Here is a 19018-nt window from a genome sequence, read left to right on the forward strand (position 1 = left end):
GCAATGTAGGGAAAGCTGTCAGACTATAATACATGTCTGACCCCAAGTGAATCAGAGAGGGAAGGAAGGCTGAGCCCAAGCAGCCTCAGTAATGAGCCCAAGCTTACACAGCTAGTGGTGGAGACAGTACTTGGAACCCAATAATCTGGCTTTAGAGCATATGCACTTAACAACTTACGTTACTTAAGAATTTACTATATTCTTAGAAGAAACAGATTCACCATTGTTTTTGAATTTCCAACCAATCTAATTTAATAAATCCAGTCATAGCTTACATATTGTATATTACCTCACAATTGAATGCAGTGAGGCACTCCCAATTCTACTACTTTATCTAGCCATAGATATAAAAGCTGAACTCCCCCAAAACTGAAACATAAACAAATCTCAACAAAAATTCATATGCTGATTAGCCCCCAAACTATATATTTTTTCCTCTAACATTTTGTCTTGACAAAAGAGTATAGCCCAAAGTTCCATTAGAGTTCACTAGCTGGAATCTTATTTAAGGTTAGTACTTCGGGATTTCCTGAAACCATAGTACATACCTCTTTTTTGAAATTGAGAAAGTAATTGGATTGGTCAACATGAAAAATCTCAAGGGCTGATCTTCTTAAGTTGTAACGCCGGAGGTGAATCTCTCGAATTTGAGAATGAGGCCACTTGAAATCAAAGCCTACTCCTGAAAACAGAAGAAATCTTGTGACTGAAGTACCATATAAAGTTATGTAGAAAATACCTCAGTTCTTGACAAAAGGTTTTAGGAAAAATAAATTTAATTTCTATACTATATAAACCATTTGTTAAATGCGTTGGATATTTAAACTGGTTCTTTTAAAACTATTTTAAAGTTCTATAACTATTCTACTGCCTTCCTATTAGAATACAAGATAATTCTTAATATATCTCAGAAAGTTTTCCTTTTCTCTATATGTTGGCATCTTAGATTTAATCATCCTTTTATTATCATATAAAGGATGACAAGGGAAGCCTATAGGAATAAGCACACATACAAAGGCATGATAAAATAAAGACTATATTAGGCTGGGTGCAGTGGCTCACGCCTATAATTCCAGCACTTTGGGAGGCTGAGGTGGGCAGATCACCTGAGGTCGGGAGTTTGAGACCAACCTGACCAACATGGAGAAACCCTGTCTCTACTAAAAAAAAAAAAAAAAAAAAAAAAATGAAGACTGTAATTTGTAACTTAAGTTTACAGCAATTCCCTCTAGCCAAACCCTTTAAAATGAATTGATAATAACTTTTAAAAAGCATTCTCTTCCACACCTTGATGAATAACAAATTTAACCCCACACTGACTATCCATTTCTCCTTTTACTTGATAGACTACAATTTCACAATTCTATCTTACCACTTTCTTCTTCTCATTTGTGATTAATAAATTGGATACTTAAGTACTGAATAACAAAATTATTTTTTCCAGAATTTCTCACCATCTTCTTTTTCAATGCTGCCATCATAGAAGTAAATGTGTTGAGTAGTGATTTCTAGTCTGCCAGGAATTACATCAATTATGGTAATGAGTTCACAGTCTTCCATCAATATCAATTTTTCTTTTTGTTCCTGTTCTTTTTCATCACTGAAAAAACAAAAAACCATTAAACAGAAAAGTCTAACCATTTATTTTTCTTAAATGCAAAATACCACATTTAAGTAGAAATCTCCCTCTCTTCTTTTTTTTTTTTTTTGAGACAGGGTCTTGCTCTGTCACCCAGGCTTGAGTGCAGTGGCACAATGTCAGCTCCATCACTGCAACCTCTGCCTCCCAAGCTCAAACCATCTTCCCACCTTAGCCTCCCAAGTAGCTGGGACTACAGGTGCATGCCACCATGCCCTGCTAATTTTTATATTTTTTGTAGAGACAGGGTTTTGCCATGTTACCCAGGCTAGTCTTGAAATCCTGAGCTCAAGGGATCCACCCACCTTGGTCTCCCAAAATGCTGGGATAATAAGCATGAGCCACTGTCCCTGGCCTCAAATATAAATCTCATTATATAATCTCATCTCATATACATATATATATACATATATATATATATATATATATGTGTGTGTGTGTGTGTGTGTGTGTGTAAAATTAAACATAAATCTCATCACACATATCTCATCAAATACAAATCTCATCATATATATGTAAAATTAATGTCCAGGAAAGAATATCTGAATTACCTCAAGAAATAGTCTGCATATTAAAGTGACCAAATATTTTTATTACTCAAGGATTCAGTTTCATTAAAAATAAGCTTTACATTTTGACTTTATACAGACCATTATAATAAAATATAGTGACCCTATAAAACAACTAGCAGAGGACAATTGAAAAATAAGGCAATATTGGTCATGTCATTTTATATTCTGGGAGACATGAATTGACCCACAAAATATATGAATCTGTGACTAAGACTGCACTGCAGTGGTGTTTTGTAAGTGAGTTTTTGAAGTACTAAATATGAATCTTAAATTATAAAATGAGACTTTTCAACAGTAACTAAAACTAAAGCATCACCATCACAGTAACCTGCTAACAAGGGAACTGAAAATAATGTAAAGAGCTACTATTGCCATACCTTACTTAAAGTGAAGTCACCTTATAACAGGAGGAATGTTACTTATATTGGCTGGAGAAAGTAACTGGAAAAAGAGACAGTCTTTTGGTGACCTAGGTGACTTTAACTGCCAAGTGTAGAAATTGGAGCTCCTATTAATCACAGAATGTTACTCAAGTAAATCTTTTAAGCCAGCTACTCTCTGATCCTAGACATTTCATATCTGCCTCATGTCCAGGGTACCAATGACTAAGTCTAATTTAATTTTCAGTGGGTTTCCATGAAGAAGTTCTGTATCACCAACTTAAGTTTGTAATGTTGCAACTATTTACTTTAAACTAAGCTTTTCTTTTAAAAAAAAATAATTACCAGAAAGAAGGTTTTCCCAAACACTTAAATACTAATATTTACAGTGATAAAGAGAGGAATGTGTAACCCTAAAAAAGAAAATAGTCTGAGGGTTATTTACATTAAATGATAAAAAGTGTTTTGGTTCTTCAGTTTAAAACGAATGAGTCTGACATCCATCAAATTCACTAGTCATCAAAGAAAGAAAAAAAAAATCCCAATTAGAAAGCCGACTGAATATTTACCAAGATAGTCCCCTGTATAACTGCTCCTACTGAGTACCCTGAAAATAATCAAGGAAATCTAAAAATATTACTGAACTAATATAAATAAAAATCCTGATTATGCCACCAAAGGATACTACTGAATCTAGTCAATCTGTAATATACAAATTTTTTGAGACAGGGTCTCACTCTTATCCAGGCTAGAGTGCAGTGGTGCAACCTCACCTCATAGCAACCTCCACCTCCCAGGCTCAAGCAGTCCTCCCACTTCAGCCCCCCAAGTAGAGGTGCACACCACCACACCAAGTTAATTTTTTGTATTTTTGATAGAGACAGAATTTTGCCATGTTGCCCAGGCTGGTCTGGAGCTCCTGAGCTCAAGTGATCTGTCCACCTGGGCCTATCAAAGTACTGACAAACTGAAGGCGACCATGCCTAGCCCTCAATTTGTAATATTAAACTAAGCTTCAAAGAAATATTTGCCATGTGTAATTTAAAATGTAAACAAATAACATATTTGGGACACAGCTACTCATTCTTGGTTGAACATGTGGCTTTACGAACATAGAAAGTTAAATATTAGGCTGGGTGCAGTGGCTCACACCTGTAATCCCAGAATTTTGGGTGGCTGAGGTGGGCAGATCACTTGAAGTCAAGAGTTTGAAACCAGCCTGGCCAACATGGTGAAACCCGTTTCTGCAAAAAATTAGCTGGGCATAGTGGTATGAGCCTATAATTCCAGCTACTTGAGAGGCTGAGGCACGAGAATCGCTTGAACATGGGAGGCGGTGGTTGCAATAAGACAAGATCATCTCTCTCTGTCACCCAGGCTGGAGTGAAGTAGTGTAATCTCAGCTCATTGCAACCTCCGCCTCCTGGGTTAGAGTGATTCTCCTGCCTCAGCCTCCTGAGTAGCTGGGCGTGGTGGCAGGACTACAGGTGCCCATCACCATGCCTGGCTAATTTTTGTATTTTTTTTTTTTTTTTTGAGACGGAGTTTCACTCATGTTACCCAGGCTGGAGTGCAATGGCACGATCTCAGCTCACCGCAACCTCTGCCTCCTGGGTTCAGGCAATTCTCCTGCCTCAGCCTCCTGAGTAGCTGGGATTACAGGTATGCACCACCATGCCCAGCTAATTTTTTGTATTTTTAGTAGAGACGGGGTTTCACCATGTTGACCAGGATGGTCTTGATCTCCTGACCTCATGATCCACCCGCCTTGGCTGGGATTACAGATGTGAGCCACCAGCCTGGCCTATTTTTTTAGAAAGAGGGTCTCACCATGTTGCTCAGGATGGTCTCAAACTCCTGGCCTCAAGTGATCCTCTTGCCTCAGCCTCCTGAATAGCTAGGATTATATTCATATGCTATAGCACCCAGATGGATCAGGGAGTTAAACAACCTCTAAGCAACGAAATGACCACCAAGCTATGCTGACCCACAGACAATCCCTACTAGGCCAGGTTTTACTATTTTACTCCTCGATAAAATTTACCATTTTTAAAGCCTACAATTCAGTGAGTTTTTTTTACTGTTTTCACAAGACAACTAAAAATTTATGTTTGCACAAAAACTTGTATATGAGTATTCATGGAAATACTATTCATAATAGCCCCAAAGTAGAAACAACCTAAATGCTCACTGACTGATGAATGGGTAAGCAAAAAGTGATTACCTATATTTTGGATAACCATAAATGGTTATAAATGGAGTATTATTTATAATATTATTCAGCCACAAAAAGAAATGCAGTACTCTTATATGCTACAACATAAATGAATCTTGAAAACATTATTCCAAATGAAAGTAAGCCAGACACAAATGAATCTTTAAAACATTATTCCAAATGAAAATCAGCCATAACACAAATTATATGAGTTATAGAAAATATTCCAAAGTAGTAAAATCCAGAGACAAAGTAGATTAGTGGTTTCCAGGGCATGTGAGAAGGGGAAAACTGGGACCGACCACTAAAAGGTACAAGATTTCCTTTTGGGGTGATAGTAATGTTCTAGAATTATATAGCAGGGATGGTTGTACAAATCTGTGAAAACAGTACAAAAACTCACTGAATTGTAGGCTTTAAAAATGGTAAATTTTACATTTGTGAGATATATCTGGATTAATAAAAATGAATAACTCCCTGGATAACAAATGGAGAGTCTGTGGCAATCAGATCTTCCTTATCAGAAATACTAGAGGGCTGAGTGCGGTGGCTCACTCTAGTGGCCTGTAATCCAAGCACTTTGGGAGGATTATGTGGGCCCAGGGGTTCAAGACCAGCCTGGGCAACACAGTGAGACCCTGTCTCTGTAAAAAATTTAAAAAATTAGCTGGATGTGGTGGTATGTCTATAGTCCCAGCTACTCAGGAGGCTGAAGCAGGAGGATCACTTAAGACTAGGAGGTGGAGGCTGGAGTGAGGTGTGATCACACCACTGTACTCCAGTTAAGGTGATACAGTGAGATCCTGTCTCCAAAAACAAAAACAAACAAACAAAAAACCCCAAACACCAAAAAAATACCAGCAAAAAAACTGGAGGAAGTCTTTTAGGATGAAAGGAAATGATATCAGATGACAAATGAATGCACACACAAAGAAATAAAGTACACAAGTATGATAACTGATAATTATGTAGCAAACATAAATAAATAACGTATATATTTGTTTTCTTCCTATAATTGCCTTAAAGACAACTACATGAAACAGCAACTATAAAACTGTATTACTGAACATATACAAAGAAGTGTAATATATAAAAGTAGCAACACAAAGAAGAGATGAAGAAATTAATATATTTTACATTTGCTTAAAGGAAGTTTTTAAGTACAAATTAAGAATTTATAAATATATTTAAGGCTTTTCAGGTTATCTGTTTCTTCTTGAGGGAGGTTTGGTAATTTGTATCTTTCAAAGAATTTGTTTCATTTAAGCTGTCAAACTTACCGGCATAAAGTCTTTTGTATTCTTTTCAATCATTTTATTATTTGTGGCAATAGCTCCTCTTTCAATCCTAATATAGGCAATTTATGTTGTTTCTCTTTTAATCAGTCTAGCTAGAGGTTTATGTTGTTTTTTTTAATAACTAGGCTTTAATGTTCTTAATCTTTTTGTTTTTCTCTTTCATGAATTTCTGCTTTTGTCTTTATAATTTTCTTTCTTTTGCTTAACAGTTTATATTTTGTGCTGTACATTTCCATCTGAACACAGCTATAGCTAAATCTCACAAATAACAATATATTGATTTCATTATCATACAATTCTAAATACTTTCTATTTCAAGTTCCAGTTCTATGTTATCCCAGTTTTAAGAGGCCTTTCTTAATAATTTCAGTTAATACTGATACACTCCTAACAGCTGATAAAGCATTAACTGTTGGACCCTGGGAAAAACATGGTGGTAGAATTTCAAGCAAGTATCTTCCACGATTTTGTAATCCCCTTTCTCAGAACAAAATAATTGTAAATATTTATACATACACATTTACTCTAGCTGTCATATCCTCTTCAGGAAGGTCTAATTTATCCTCCTCCATATCACTAACTTTTACTTGTTTCACTACTTCCAAAAGCAATGAATCACTGGAAGGCTGTGAGTGTTGGATACCTGTTTTAAACACAAAATATCTATTAAATGTAAAGTAAAAAACAATATTATAGCCCATCTGTAACTTCTGACTGTTAATTATGTTTCTGACTGTTAGATGAAAACAACATGTATATTATAAGATGGTACTTTGATACAATCTATGATGTTTGGTGGCAATTTTGACAATTACTATACATATGGTACTGTTAGATGAAAACAACATGTATATTATAAGAAGGTACTTTGATACAATCTATGATGTTTGGTGGCAATTTTGACAATTACTATACATATGGTAAAAAGAATAAATGTTTTAAAAATAGTAGTATTACTTTTAATAATGGTATTATTTGTTTAAAAAATAGGCAAAGTACTCTCTTTATATTTAATTCTAAAGGCTGCCAATAATTAAGTCAAAGGAAGAAATATTCTCATTGTATTAATGTAATAGAACTATTTTTATCATGCATTTTGTATTAAAGCAATACTAAGAAAGATTATATGATAAATTATCTTTAACTGGAAGATAATACATGGACTAAGAGTGGAAGTGTTTACTTTCTGGACCACATGGAATTTAATACATAAATCTGAGGCATATGTATGTAATACATGTAACATATTTTATAAACTAAATACCCTGTAAAAAGGCAGTGCTGGTATAATGAAAAGAACATGGTCTATGAAGTGGTGAACCTAGATTCAAATTTAATTTTGCCAATTATTCAGTCATATGACACTTCTGAATCTATGTTTTCTTGATTGTGAAATGGAGACTTCATCACAAGGTTGTTATGTATATGAAAGGTAATATATGTGAAACACCTGGTACACATTAAATAGGAAATAAATGATAGCTACTATTTTATATTTACCTTCCAATTATCTGACTGAAATAAGAACAATAATACAAATATGTGCATAATTTATAGGTAGGATTGGAAAAAAGTTATATACTTAACTATGAATAAAGACATTTCACTCATGGCAAATAAAAATAATTCATATAAAATATATAAAATAACACAATAATGCAAATAACTATAAATAACAAAACACTATAAAGATGACACTGCAAACCAAATATTTATACTGATACATTTAAGAATATATTTTCTTTTTGACTCTTCAAGTACCCTAATTTACACGTGGTTATGTTCCAAAAAATACTTCATAAGTCAGCTGTTTGGAATTAGCAATGGATTTTCCATCCAAAATAATACTACAAATAGTGGTTAGCTTTGCAGGTTAGCCCATAATGTAAACACTATTCTATATATCTGCAATGGGTTGCTTAAAAAAAGCAGTATTGGGGTAAGTAAAGCAAGACAAGATAATATTTTTAAAAAAGAATATAATGAATTCTGGTAGTTAATGAAAATACTCTGTATAGACAAAACTAAGGAGTAGGCAAAACATTTTGCAGTTAATTCTGAAGTGTACTTCAAAGAACTTTAAAGGTTTTAAATATTGATGCTTTTTAAAATAATTTCCAATTTCACTTTGAAATATAAAAATTCTTTTTCCATACAGTTTTATTGTCACTATTATATTTGGGGTAAAATTTTTAAATGAGAAAAACAAAACAAAAGAACAACTGAGACTAAGCAGGGACATAAAAATGTATCTGTGTCCATGTGTAGACAGGTGAGAAGGAAAGGAAAAAAGAGGGAACTTTATGGAATGAGATTTCTTGGCAAAAGTCAGTAAAATAATATGGAACACTATTCCTTAAGTAATTATTAAACTCATTTACCAAAGGATGTTTGTTGGGTGAAAAGGGTAGTAGTTATATCTCAAAGAGTAGAGAAAGATACTTATAGAAGAGGATACAAGATTCTTTCAGAGAAAAATCTATACCCAACTGGCTTTTGCTATGTAAGATAACACTCAAAGTTAGTGTTTATATCACAGACAGGGCCATTATTTTGAATTAAGAAAAACCACTTAGTGTATCTGATTTATTTCAAAATGTAAGACCCTAAATGGCAGGCACCATGGCTCTCTTAATTCATTTTATGACATCAAATGTATTGGCCATATGTTAAGGCAATTTAAAAAATAAGATCTGGCCAGGCATGCTGGCTCATGCCCGTAATTCCAGCATTTTGGGAGGCTGAGGTGGGAGGATTGCCACTTGAGCCCAGGAGTTCAAGACCAGCCTGGGCAATATGGTGAGACCTTGTCTCTACCCAAAAAAAAAAAGAAAAAAAAGCTGGGCATGGCATGGTGGTATGCATTGGTAGTCCCAGCTAATTAGGAGGCTGAGGCAGAAGGGTCACTTAAGCCTAGGAGGTCAAGGTTGCAGAGAGCCATGTTCAAGTCTCTGTACTCTAGCCTGGTCAACAGAGGGATACCCAGTCTCAAAAAAAAATAAAAATAATTTTAAAATGACATCTAAAAGTTAGTACTTATGTCATCCATAACTACAACTTAATATACCTATGCCTACCAATGATTTGTTGTTGGTCGTGGTGGTGTTGAGAAGGAGTTTCACTCTTGTTACCCAGGCTGGAGTGTAATGGCACAATTTCGGCTCACTACAACATCCACCCCTGGGGTTCAAATGATTCTCCTGCCTCAGCCTCCCGAGTAGCTGGGATTACAGGTGCTCGTCAGCATGCCCAGCTAATTTTTTATATTTTTAGTAGAGACAGGGTTTCACTATGTGGCCAGGCTGTTCTCGAACTCCTGACCTCAGGTGATCCTCCTGCCTCAGCTTCCCAAAGTGCTGGGATTACAGGTGTGAACTACTGTGCCTGACTCAATGATTCTAGATAAACAACATTTTGGGGTATTTCACAGACCTATCTGCAAAAAGGGAGAGATGACAAGTGAGACAGTTATAAAGGAAGGGCTTCCCAAAGAGTTACAGAAACACTTTAAGATCTGTTTTGAAATACTGTCAGGCTAAATTTTTGTGTTTTGTTTTGAGATGGAGTTTCACTCTTGTTGCCTAGGCTGGAATGCAGTGGTGCAATCTCAGCTCACTACAACTTTTGCCTCCCAGGTTCAAGCAATTCTCCTGCCTCATCCTCCTGAGTAGCTGTGATTACAGGCACCCACCACTATGCCTGGCTAATTTTTTGTATTTTTAGTAGAGATGGGGTTTCATCATGTTGGCAAGACTGGTCTTGAACTCCTGACTGCAAGTAATTTTTTTTTCTAGAAAAAGGCATTGGCCAATCTAAGATATAAAAGGTCTAGAGCTCTATTAAAAATAGGTTATAATAGGCCAGGCGTGGTGGCTCATGCCTGTAATTCCAGCACTTTGAGAGGCTGAGGAGGGCGGATCACCTGAGGTCAGGAGTTCAAAGCCAGCCTGACCAGCATGGAGAAACCCTGACTCTACTAAAAATACAAAATTAGCCAGGTGTGGTGGTGCATGCCTGTAATTCCAGCTACTCGGGAGGCTAACACAGGAGAATCACTTGAACCTGGGAGGCGGAGGCTGCAGTAAGCCAAGATCAAGCCATTGCACTCCAGCCCAGGCAACAAGAACAAAACTCTGTCTCAAAAAAAAAAAAAAAAAAAAGTAATAATAAAAGACATAAAGGATGGCTAAGAATTCTGGCTGGGCACAGTGGCTCGTGCCTATAATCCTAGTACTTTGGGAGGCAGAAGTGGGCAGATCACTTAAGGTCAGGAGTTTGAGGCCAGCCTGGCCAAGATGGCAAAATCCCATCTCTACTAAAAATACAAAAATTGGCCAGGTGTGGTGACATGTGCCTGTAGTCCTAAGCTACTCAGAGGCTGAGGCATGAGAATTGCTTGAACGCAGGAAGCGGAGGTTGCAGTGAGCTGAGACTGCACCACTGCACTTCAGCCTGGTGACAGAGCAAGACTCTGTCTAAAAAAAAAAAAAAAAAAAAAAAATTGCTAAGAATTTTATCTTAGTGTTAGCCTCAGTGTTAATGAGCAAAAAAACACTGTTTACATTGCAAGAGATACAGTAGTTGTATGCAGTACACTTTTTTAATTAAAATTTTTTTCTTTTAGAAATTATAATCAATGTAAGTATGAAATCACCTTGGATGTAGGCCAAATGTAACAGTACTGAAAACATATAATCATTTAAATATCAATTATAAAATCCCACCCTTCCTTCATAAGTAAACACATTTAAAACAACTAATAAAATAACAATCATCAACCCCAAAAACACTCTCATTATCTTCAACAAATAATTAAAGGTCATTGGAACTCACCCAGATTATCTCTTAAGGCACTAGCTTCCTCGTGGGTTTTGAAATTATAATTCGGTACCAGCTTAAGTCTCATACGGGAATAATTCTCTACATTAGCCAGCTTCCAATGAATTGGATTCTGTTTCCTAAGAATATTCATAAGCAAAAAAGTAGAATTATTTAGCTTAAGTTACAAAGATTGTTTGATTTAAATAGTGTAAAAAAGTTTCAAGTACTTTACATTTGTTTAGTACCATTTTATTTATTTTTTATTTTTTATTTTTTGAGACAGAGCCTCATTCTGTCATCCAGGCTGGAGTGTAGCAGCACAATCATGGCTCACTGCGCCTCCTGGATTCAAGTGATTCCTGTGCCTCAGCCTCCCAACATAGCTGCGATTACAGGCATGTAATCGCAGCTAATTTTGGTAATTTTAGTAAAGATGGGGTTTTGCCATGTTGGTCAGGCTGGTCTCGAACTCCTAGCCTCAAACAATTTGCCTGCCTTGGCCTCTCAAAGTGCTGGGATTACAGGTGTGAGCCACCATGCCCAGCCTGTTTAAGCACCATTTTATAAAACTGTTCACACTTTTGATCTCATTTAATCCAAATAACTCTGATAGAACCAAAGCAAGTATGCATAGCTGTACTTTATACATAAGGAATCTAAAACAGACTAAATTATTTGCCCAAGATGACATGAGGTTTACAGGTAGCAGAAATAAGATATGAACATGGACTTTCAGACTTACAGCTTGATATCTTTACTCTTTCACTGTTAAATAGAAGTTCTTAACTATCTACACACATGGTTTATATTTCCAATAGTTTTCAAAATAAAAAATAATTTTACTACAAATAAAGAAAATATAATCGCAAGTGGATCAAAGATCTAAATATAAGAGCTAAAACTATAAAAGTCTTAGGAGAAAAGATAAGGATAAAACTTCATGATCTTGGACCTGGGAATGGTTCCTTAGATATGACACCAAAAAAATAAAAAAATAATTAAACTGGAGTTCATTAAAATTAAAATCTTACCGGTATAAAAAAGGCCACTATTAAGAAAGTGAAAAGACAATCTACATATGTGGAAATCACATACATGATAAGGGTCTATTATTGAGAATATATACACACACACACACACACACACACACACACACACTATACAATTCAACAAAAAAATCAAACAATCTAAAAATGAGCAAAGGACTTGAGAAGACATTGTTCCAAAAAAAATGTAAAAATGGCCAAGAAGAACATGAAAGGATGCTAGACATCATTGATCATTAGGAAATGGAAAATTAAATAATAAAAAACCACCTTACTTCCACTAGGAGGTCATAATAAAAACTCAGGAAAGAATGTAGAGAAATTAGAACTCTCACACATTGCTGGTGAGAATATAAAATGATGAAGCTGCTGTGAAAACCAGTTTGGGAACTCCTCAGTAAATTAAACACAGAATTAGCACACAACCCAGCAATTCCATTCATAGCCTATACTCAAGAGAATTAAAAACAAGTGTTCAAATGCTTGTACACAAATGTTACCAGTGGCACTATTCAAAATAGCCAGAAAGTGAAAAACAGCCCAAATGCCCATCAACTGATGGCTAAAGATATATCCTTAAAAGGGAATATTATTCAGTCATAAAAAGGAATAAAGTACTGATACACGCCACTGCATAATGAAAACATTATGCTAACTGAAAGATGGCAGACACAAAAGGCCGCATATTTTATGATTCCCTTTATATGAAATAACCAGAATAGGCAAATAATAAGACAGAAAGCTGATGGGTGGCTGCTAGGGGATGGGACAGGGGATGAGGAATGACTCTTTGATAGGTACAGCATTTCCTTTTCAGGTGATAAAAATATTATGAAGTTAGACGGTGGTGATGACTGTACAACATTATGAATATATTCAGTGCCAGTGAATTGTACATTTTAAAATAGTTAAAAGGATAAATTTTATGTTATATACATTTTACCACATTTAAAAAAGGGCTGTAAAAAAAGAGATAATATAATTCAGCAAAACAGAAGTGACTTAGGATCAATTAAATGAATTGTAAAATATTCAAACATATAACAGTATTAGCCCTAGCTCAAAGAGGTAGTGTCAGAAAGACAGAAGTAAATTGGTTTAACACTCTTGAGTCTAAAGTCCAATAAACTTCATGTCAAAGGGTCAAAGGAAGGCAAATAACTGTATGACAAAAAACAAGACAATCTCACATCATCCCAGACCTATACTTCACAAAAAGACAATAAATAAGATTAAAAGTAGCCTTTTATAAACTGAACATTTAAAAAATTGGAGTGAAAGGGGCATTTGTTCAAAAAGCTCTAGACCAGAGTTCTGAAAAAAAAAAAAAAGAGTACTTAATAAAATTATATCCTCCTACCTTTTAGCCCAAGGTCCCCTTTCACATGTAAGATAGAGGTATATTGCTTTCCAGCATCTAACAGTGGCTAACTGTTGACTGCTAAGTTGTTTAAGCATATTATTATACCTCAGGTTTTCTTGGCGTGCTTTTCGATTAAATGGCTCCACAAACAGCTCCTGAAAGAAACAATAAGAAATAAGATCATTGACTCATATGTTTACAGGTATATTTACATTTTAATTCCATAATTTAAAATTTTTGACAAATAAAATCTTGCAGCATGAGAAAGGAGCTGGTAAGCAACAGGCTTTTATTCCATTAGAATCATTTTCTTTGATGAAGTATGATACAATTTTACCTATAATCTATCTACATTTTTTTAAAACTTAAAAACCAACCAACCAACAATAAAAATGTGAAAAACTTCAAAAATGGAAAGTGTCTCAATCCAGAACTTTTTTTTTTTCTGTTTTCTTTTTTCATCCGGCACAAAATGTCAAGAACTTTTAAACTCAAGATAATTAACCTCCTACTTACTGTCAAGTAAAATAATTTTCCTCTGGGATCTTTTGATTTATAAGGCATCTAAAATGAGACTCAAGATGAAAGAAAGTAGAAAGAAGGATAATTACATTCTATACTACCAAGACATAACTTTAAGCTTTGAAATTAATGTTTATATTAAAGAAACAAACAGAAGACTGGTATATTTATCTCACATCAATATTCATCTATTAGCAACTAAAATGACAGCACTAATTTGTTTCAAACAAACCAGCAATGAATTAAATTAAAAAGAACAGTTAAAATTTTAAACAGTTTTAGAGAGGTACTACAGCAATGTGTCGTTAAAAATACATGCCTTGGAGTTAGACCTGGATACAAATCTTAGCTTTTCTGAGCTAATTCTCTTATCTAAGTTGTTTCTCATAGCTAATTCTCTGAGGCTCAGTGTCCTCTCATGTGTAAAATGAGGTTAACAATAACTGTCATAATAAAGATGAACATTTAAAGTGCTTAATATAGTGCTAGAAAAATAGCAAGCCTTCAATAACTTGTAGTTGTCATTATTATAATTGTTATTGTTAACTAGTATTAGATGAGTAGGAAATTGATTATTTTGGAATACAATGTTACCAAATACTTAGATCATTGCTGAGAAAACTGAGGAAGTCATGACAGCTCCATGGTAATTAAACATCAATTTCACAGTTTTGAGGTTCAAGCATATAAGGATATTCTTAAATCAGGTATTTCTAGAAAAGGTAAAGTTACAGGGAAAGTGTTGATAAGAATATAAACTGGTAGAACTTCTCTCAGGGAAATGTAACAGTGTTTGTCATAAGCACTACATACAAGTAATTACACTTATCCTAGGGAAATCATCTTGGATAGCCACAAAAATATAGGGATGTTCAATACTATTTATAATAAAGAAAAAAACTAGTAAGTGAGTTCTAACAATGGGAAATACATTTAAAAGTACTAATATATAAGACAATGGAATACTTTGCAGTCTGGCATGGCAAGACGTTTACAATATATTTAAGTTAAAAAATGAGCAATGGTCTCATTTTGGCTTAACCAAATATATGCAAATATATACAATTTAAAATTACTTCATGAATACAGTACCTATCTGTATTTATTTAGGTCTTCTTTAATTTGTTTCAAGTGTTTTTTTAGTTTTTGGCATATATACAGCAGATGTTGTATATATTTTGTTAGATTGATACCTAAGCATTTTATTATTTTAGAGCTATTGAAAAAGTATTTTTAGAAAATTTCAGTTCCCCTACTCCAAGAATGTTATGGAAAAAAAAATTTCAGTTTATCATTCATTATTCATTGCTAGGGTATGGAAATATGATTAAATTTTGTGCACTGATTTTATGTCCTGTAGCTTTGCTAAACTTGCTTAATCATAGTAATTTATTGGTATAACAGAGTCCTTGAGATTTTCTATACAGAGAATCATGTTATCTTTAGATAGTTTTATTTCTTCCTTCCCAATGTTAATGCTTTTTTGTATGTTTTTTTCTATTCTTACTATATTTGCTAAGGTTTGTGGTACAATGGTAACTAAGAATGGTGAGAATGAATATCCCTGTCTAGTTCCCTGTCTTAGGGGAAAAGTACTCAGTTTTTCACCTCTGAATATGAAGTTAGTGGTAGGATGTTGGTAAAGAGTTAAGTAGTTCCCTTCTATTCCTAGTTTGCTGAGAGCCTTCATTACAAATGGATGTTTATTTTTTCAAGTGCTTTTCCTGGATTTACTGTTATGATAATGCAGCTTTTCTTGTTAAGACTACAAACATGGTCCAGTATATTAATTAATCTTCAAATGTTGAACTAGCCCTGCAACCTGAGGATAAATTCCACTTTGTTGTGTTGTATATTATTATTATTACCATTATTATTATTGTTCTTGAAACAAAGAACAATATTAATTGTTCTCGCTCCTCATCTATATTGGAGTGCAGTGGTAGAATCAAGGCTTACTAAAGCTTTGACCTCCTGTACTCAAGTGATCCTCTCATATCAGCCTTCTCAGTAGCTGCTACTAAAGGTGTGCACCACCACACCCAGCTAATTTTTAAATTTTTTGTAGAGGTAGAGTCTCTCTATGTTGCCCAGGCCTGTCTCGAACTCCTCGCCTAAAATGATCCTCCACCTTGGCCTCCCAAAGTGCTGGGATTACAGGCATAAGCCATTGTGCTTGATCTGATGTATTATTTTTTAAAATATATTGTTAGATTTGTTTTGTAGCTATGTTCCTGACAGACACCGGTCTGTAATTTTCTTGTACTATTTTTCTATTATTTCACTATGAAGGTAATATTACCCTCATCAATGAGCTGGAATTGTTCCTACTTTTCCATATTTGAAGAGACTGAGAAAGTGGCATAATTTCTCCATTAAATGTATGGTAGAATTTGCCAGTGAAACCATCTGGGCCTGAAGTTTTCCCTTTTTGAAGGTTTTTAACTATAAAAACCTATTTCTTTAACAGATATAGGACTATTCAGGTTATATACTTATTCTTGAACTAGTTTTGGAAATTTGTGTCTGTCAAAAATTGATCCATTTCATTTAAGTTGTCATATTTTTGCACATAGAGTGGTTTGTAGTGGTCCCTCGTTATAATGCTGATGTCTGTAGAGTCAATGGTGATATTGCTTCTTTCTTTCCTAGTCTATATAATTTTTCACATCTCCCTCTCTTCTTTTTTCTTTGTCAATATTGCTAGAAGTTTATCAATTTTACTGATATTTTGAAGAACTGGACCTTGGTTTCATTGACTTTATTGTTTTTCTGCTTTCAATTTCACTTATTTCTGTTCTTATCTTTATTCATTCCTTACTTCTGCTGATAAGGATTTGGATTACTTTTGTTTCTTTAGTTTCTTTCTTTCTTTTTTTTTGGTTGAGATGAAATCTCGCTCTGTTGCCCAGGCTGGAGTGCAGTGTAGGATCTCAGCTTACTGCAACGTCCGCCTCCCAGGTTCAAGCGATCTTCCTGCCTTAGACTCCCAGTAGCTGGGATTACAGGCACACGCCACCATGCCCAGCTAATTTTTTTATTTTTAGTAGAGATGGGGTTTCGTCATGTTGGCTAGGCTGGTCTAGAACTCCTGATCTCAGGTGATCCACCCACCTTGGCTTTCCAAAGTGCTGGGATTACAGGCGTGAGCCACCGTGCCCAGCCATTTCTCTAGTTTCTTAAGGCAGAAACTTAAAATTTGATGCCTTTCTTCTTTTTTAATATAAATATTATGTGCTGTAAATTTCCCTCTAAGTGATGGTATATATCCAGCCTCCTTAGAGGTATCTATTAACGTACTAGCAGCTTAATAAACTTTTAACATAATCACTATGTACAGAATATTTTACTATTAATTGATCTTAATTGTTACTGATTAGCTGTTTTTCTTCTAATTCTAAGATACTGTTTAAACAAATAATAGAAATACTGCTTATAAAATTTGGGGCCTGTATTGCTCTTAATATTAAATGCTTAAAATCAACATGAAAAACTAGATATTAAAACATTTACTTTTTACCTGAAATTTGAGCTTGCTTTCCCCTCCTTCCCGGTCTCGTTTATGCATATTTACCATTAAAGCTTCATAACAATCCTTCCAATAAAGTGCCATGTTCTCATGACTATCATAAAATGTATGAGTTTCATACTGCTTCATGTAAGGTACAATCTTACCAAAAAAAAGAATACATAAAATTTAATATATGACTTCACATCTATAAAAATGTAATCAGCAGAAAAATCTTGCTCAAAAAAGATAAAACTTACATATTTTTCAATGTAAACTTGCCATTCATTTGAATTACAATATTCTTGAAAATCTTCAAAAAATGAGGAGCTACCATTGGTAAAAGGTAAAGAAGGTAGGTGCAAGTTCATGAAGAGAAGCTCATAAATTTTGGAAACCAGGGTACGAACAAGAGGAATCAGAAACGAGTATATTTCAGTCTGTTCCTTGATGGATTGACTTAGAACATGTTCCAGCTTCCCTAAAATGTAACATGCTTCATCCTGATTTTCAAACACTTTGGTCTGAAGAAGGGCATTTAGCTTAGCTGATGCCATTGCACAAACCTGGAGGAAAATAGTTTAGATGAGAAAGAGCAGACTAAAGCAAACACTTAGTGATAGCACAAGTTCTGCCTGGCTCTGTGGGTTCAGAACTTTTATTAATAACTGTCAGGAACTATGAAAGGTCTCAGATGTTACTCTGCCTCCAAGCTAAAAGTTAGCTGCTACAGTTTCACAGGTGTTGGCAGAAGATACAAGACTCCTGGGTCAGAGACAAAGATCCATAGCAATAGCAGTACACAGAGTCTCAGCATTTGCACTGTTTTCCCAAAATGCAATTCCCACAGTGAGAGATGAAGAGAACCAGATGATGCCTGCATATGTAGACACATTTTAGTAGAGAAATCACCAGTAAAAAGGAAACCCAAATCTTTTATACTGGGCAGTAAACTTGTCTCATTTTGCCATGGAGGGAGACATTATCTTTATACCGGACAGTAAACAAATCTTCCCTGATTTTGCCATGGAGGGAAACATTATCTTTATTATACTGGATAGTAAACAAATCTTCCCTTTGCTCTGGAGGAAGACATAACCTCTATCTTCCGAAGTTGTTCATATGAACAACCTCAAAAAGATTTCCATGGAAATTGTCTACAAACAATGACTGTAGGAAAAAGCAATCTCTTTCTCTGGGTATGAAAGTAGTAGCATACAGTCCCAATTGCTGTGGGCAGCTGTTTTGTGTCCATAAGGGAGGCCAGCTTAACACAAGCTGACAGATGATGGAGAGTGGTGCTGTGAGAATAGCAAATAAATGGAACTGGAGGCCTGACTGAATCCTGCTTAAATTCACCTTAACTATGAAATTCTCAACTATATGGGCAAAAAAATCTTCTTAACTAAGTCAGTTTGGCTTGATGTTTCTCTTATTTGAAATCAAAAGTATTCTGATACATAAAGCACAGGTATATAGGAGTCCAAGTCCTTGATCAGAATCCTAACTACCCTTAAAATTCCCACAGACTATACATATTCAGGGCACAAGCCCAGGCAAAGGAATACTACTATTAGGCTTTGGCCTTAATCCCCAACGAGGAAAGGTAAATTAGATGACTAAGGGGTTTCCTTTTTTTTTTTTTTTTTTTTTT

At 34.9% G+C, this 19018-nt stretch overlaps 1 protein-coding gene across 14 annotated transcripts in view; it reads right to left on the minus strand.

Moving 5' to 3' along the window:
* Positions 1 to 19018, minus strand: part of NBEAL1 (neurobeachin like 1) — a 197668-nt gene that overhangs the window by 60608 nt on the left and 118042 nt on the right. For all 14 annotated transcript variants that reach the window (XM_032278592.1, XM_032278593.1, XM_032278591.1 and 11 more), the window contains 7 exons: positions 17625 to 17930; positions 17377 to 17526; positions 13332 to 13489; positions 10938 to 11062; positions 6621 to 6747; positions 1455 to 1600; positions 549 to 682 (listed from right to left, as the gene is read on the minus strand). In XM_032278592.1, coding sequence (XP_032134483.1) covers positions 549 to 682; positions 1455 to 1600; positions 6621 to 6747; positions 10938 to 11062; positions 13332 to 13489; positions 17377 to 17526; positions 17625 to 17930 — 1146 coding nt within the window. The remainder of the gene's footprint in view (positions 1 to 548; positions 683 to 1454; positions 1601 to 6620; positions 6748 to 10937; positions 11063 to 13331; positions 13490 to 17376; positions 17527 to 17624; positions 17931 to 19018) is intronic.

The sequence above is a fragment of the Sapajus apella genome, unplaced genomic scaffold (assembly GCF_009761245.1).
Source record: "Sapajus apella isolate SASKATOON/1434 unplaced genomic scaffold, GSC_monkey_1.0 scaffold10, whole genome shotgun sequence".
NCBI classification, from domain to species: domain Eukaryota; kingdom Metazoa; phylum Chordata; class Mammalia; order Primates; family Cebidae; genus Sapajus; species Sapajus apella.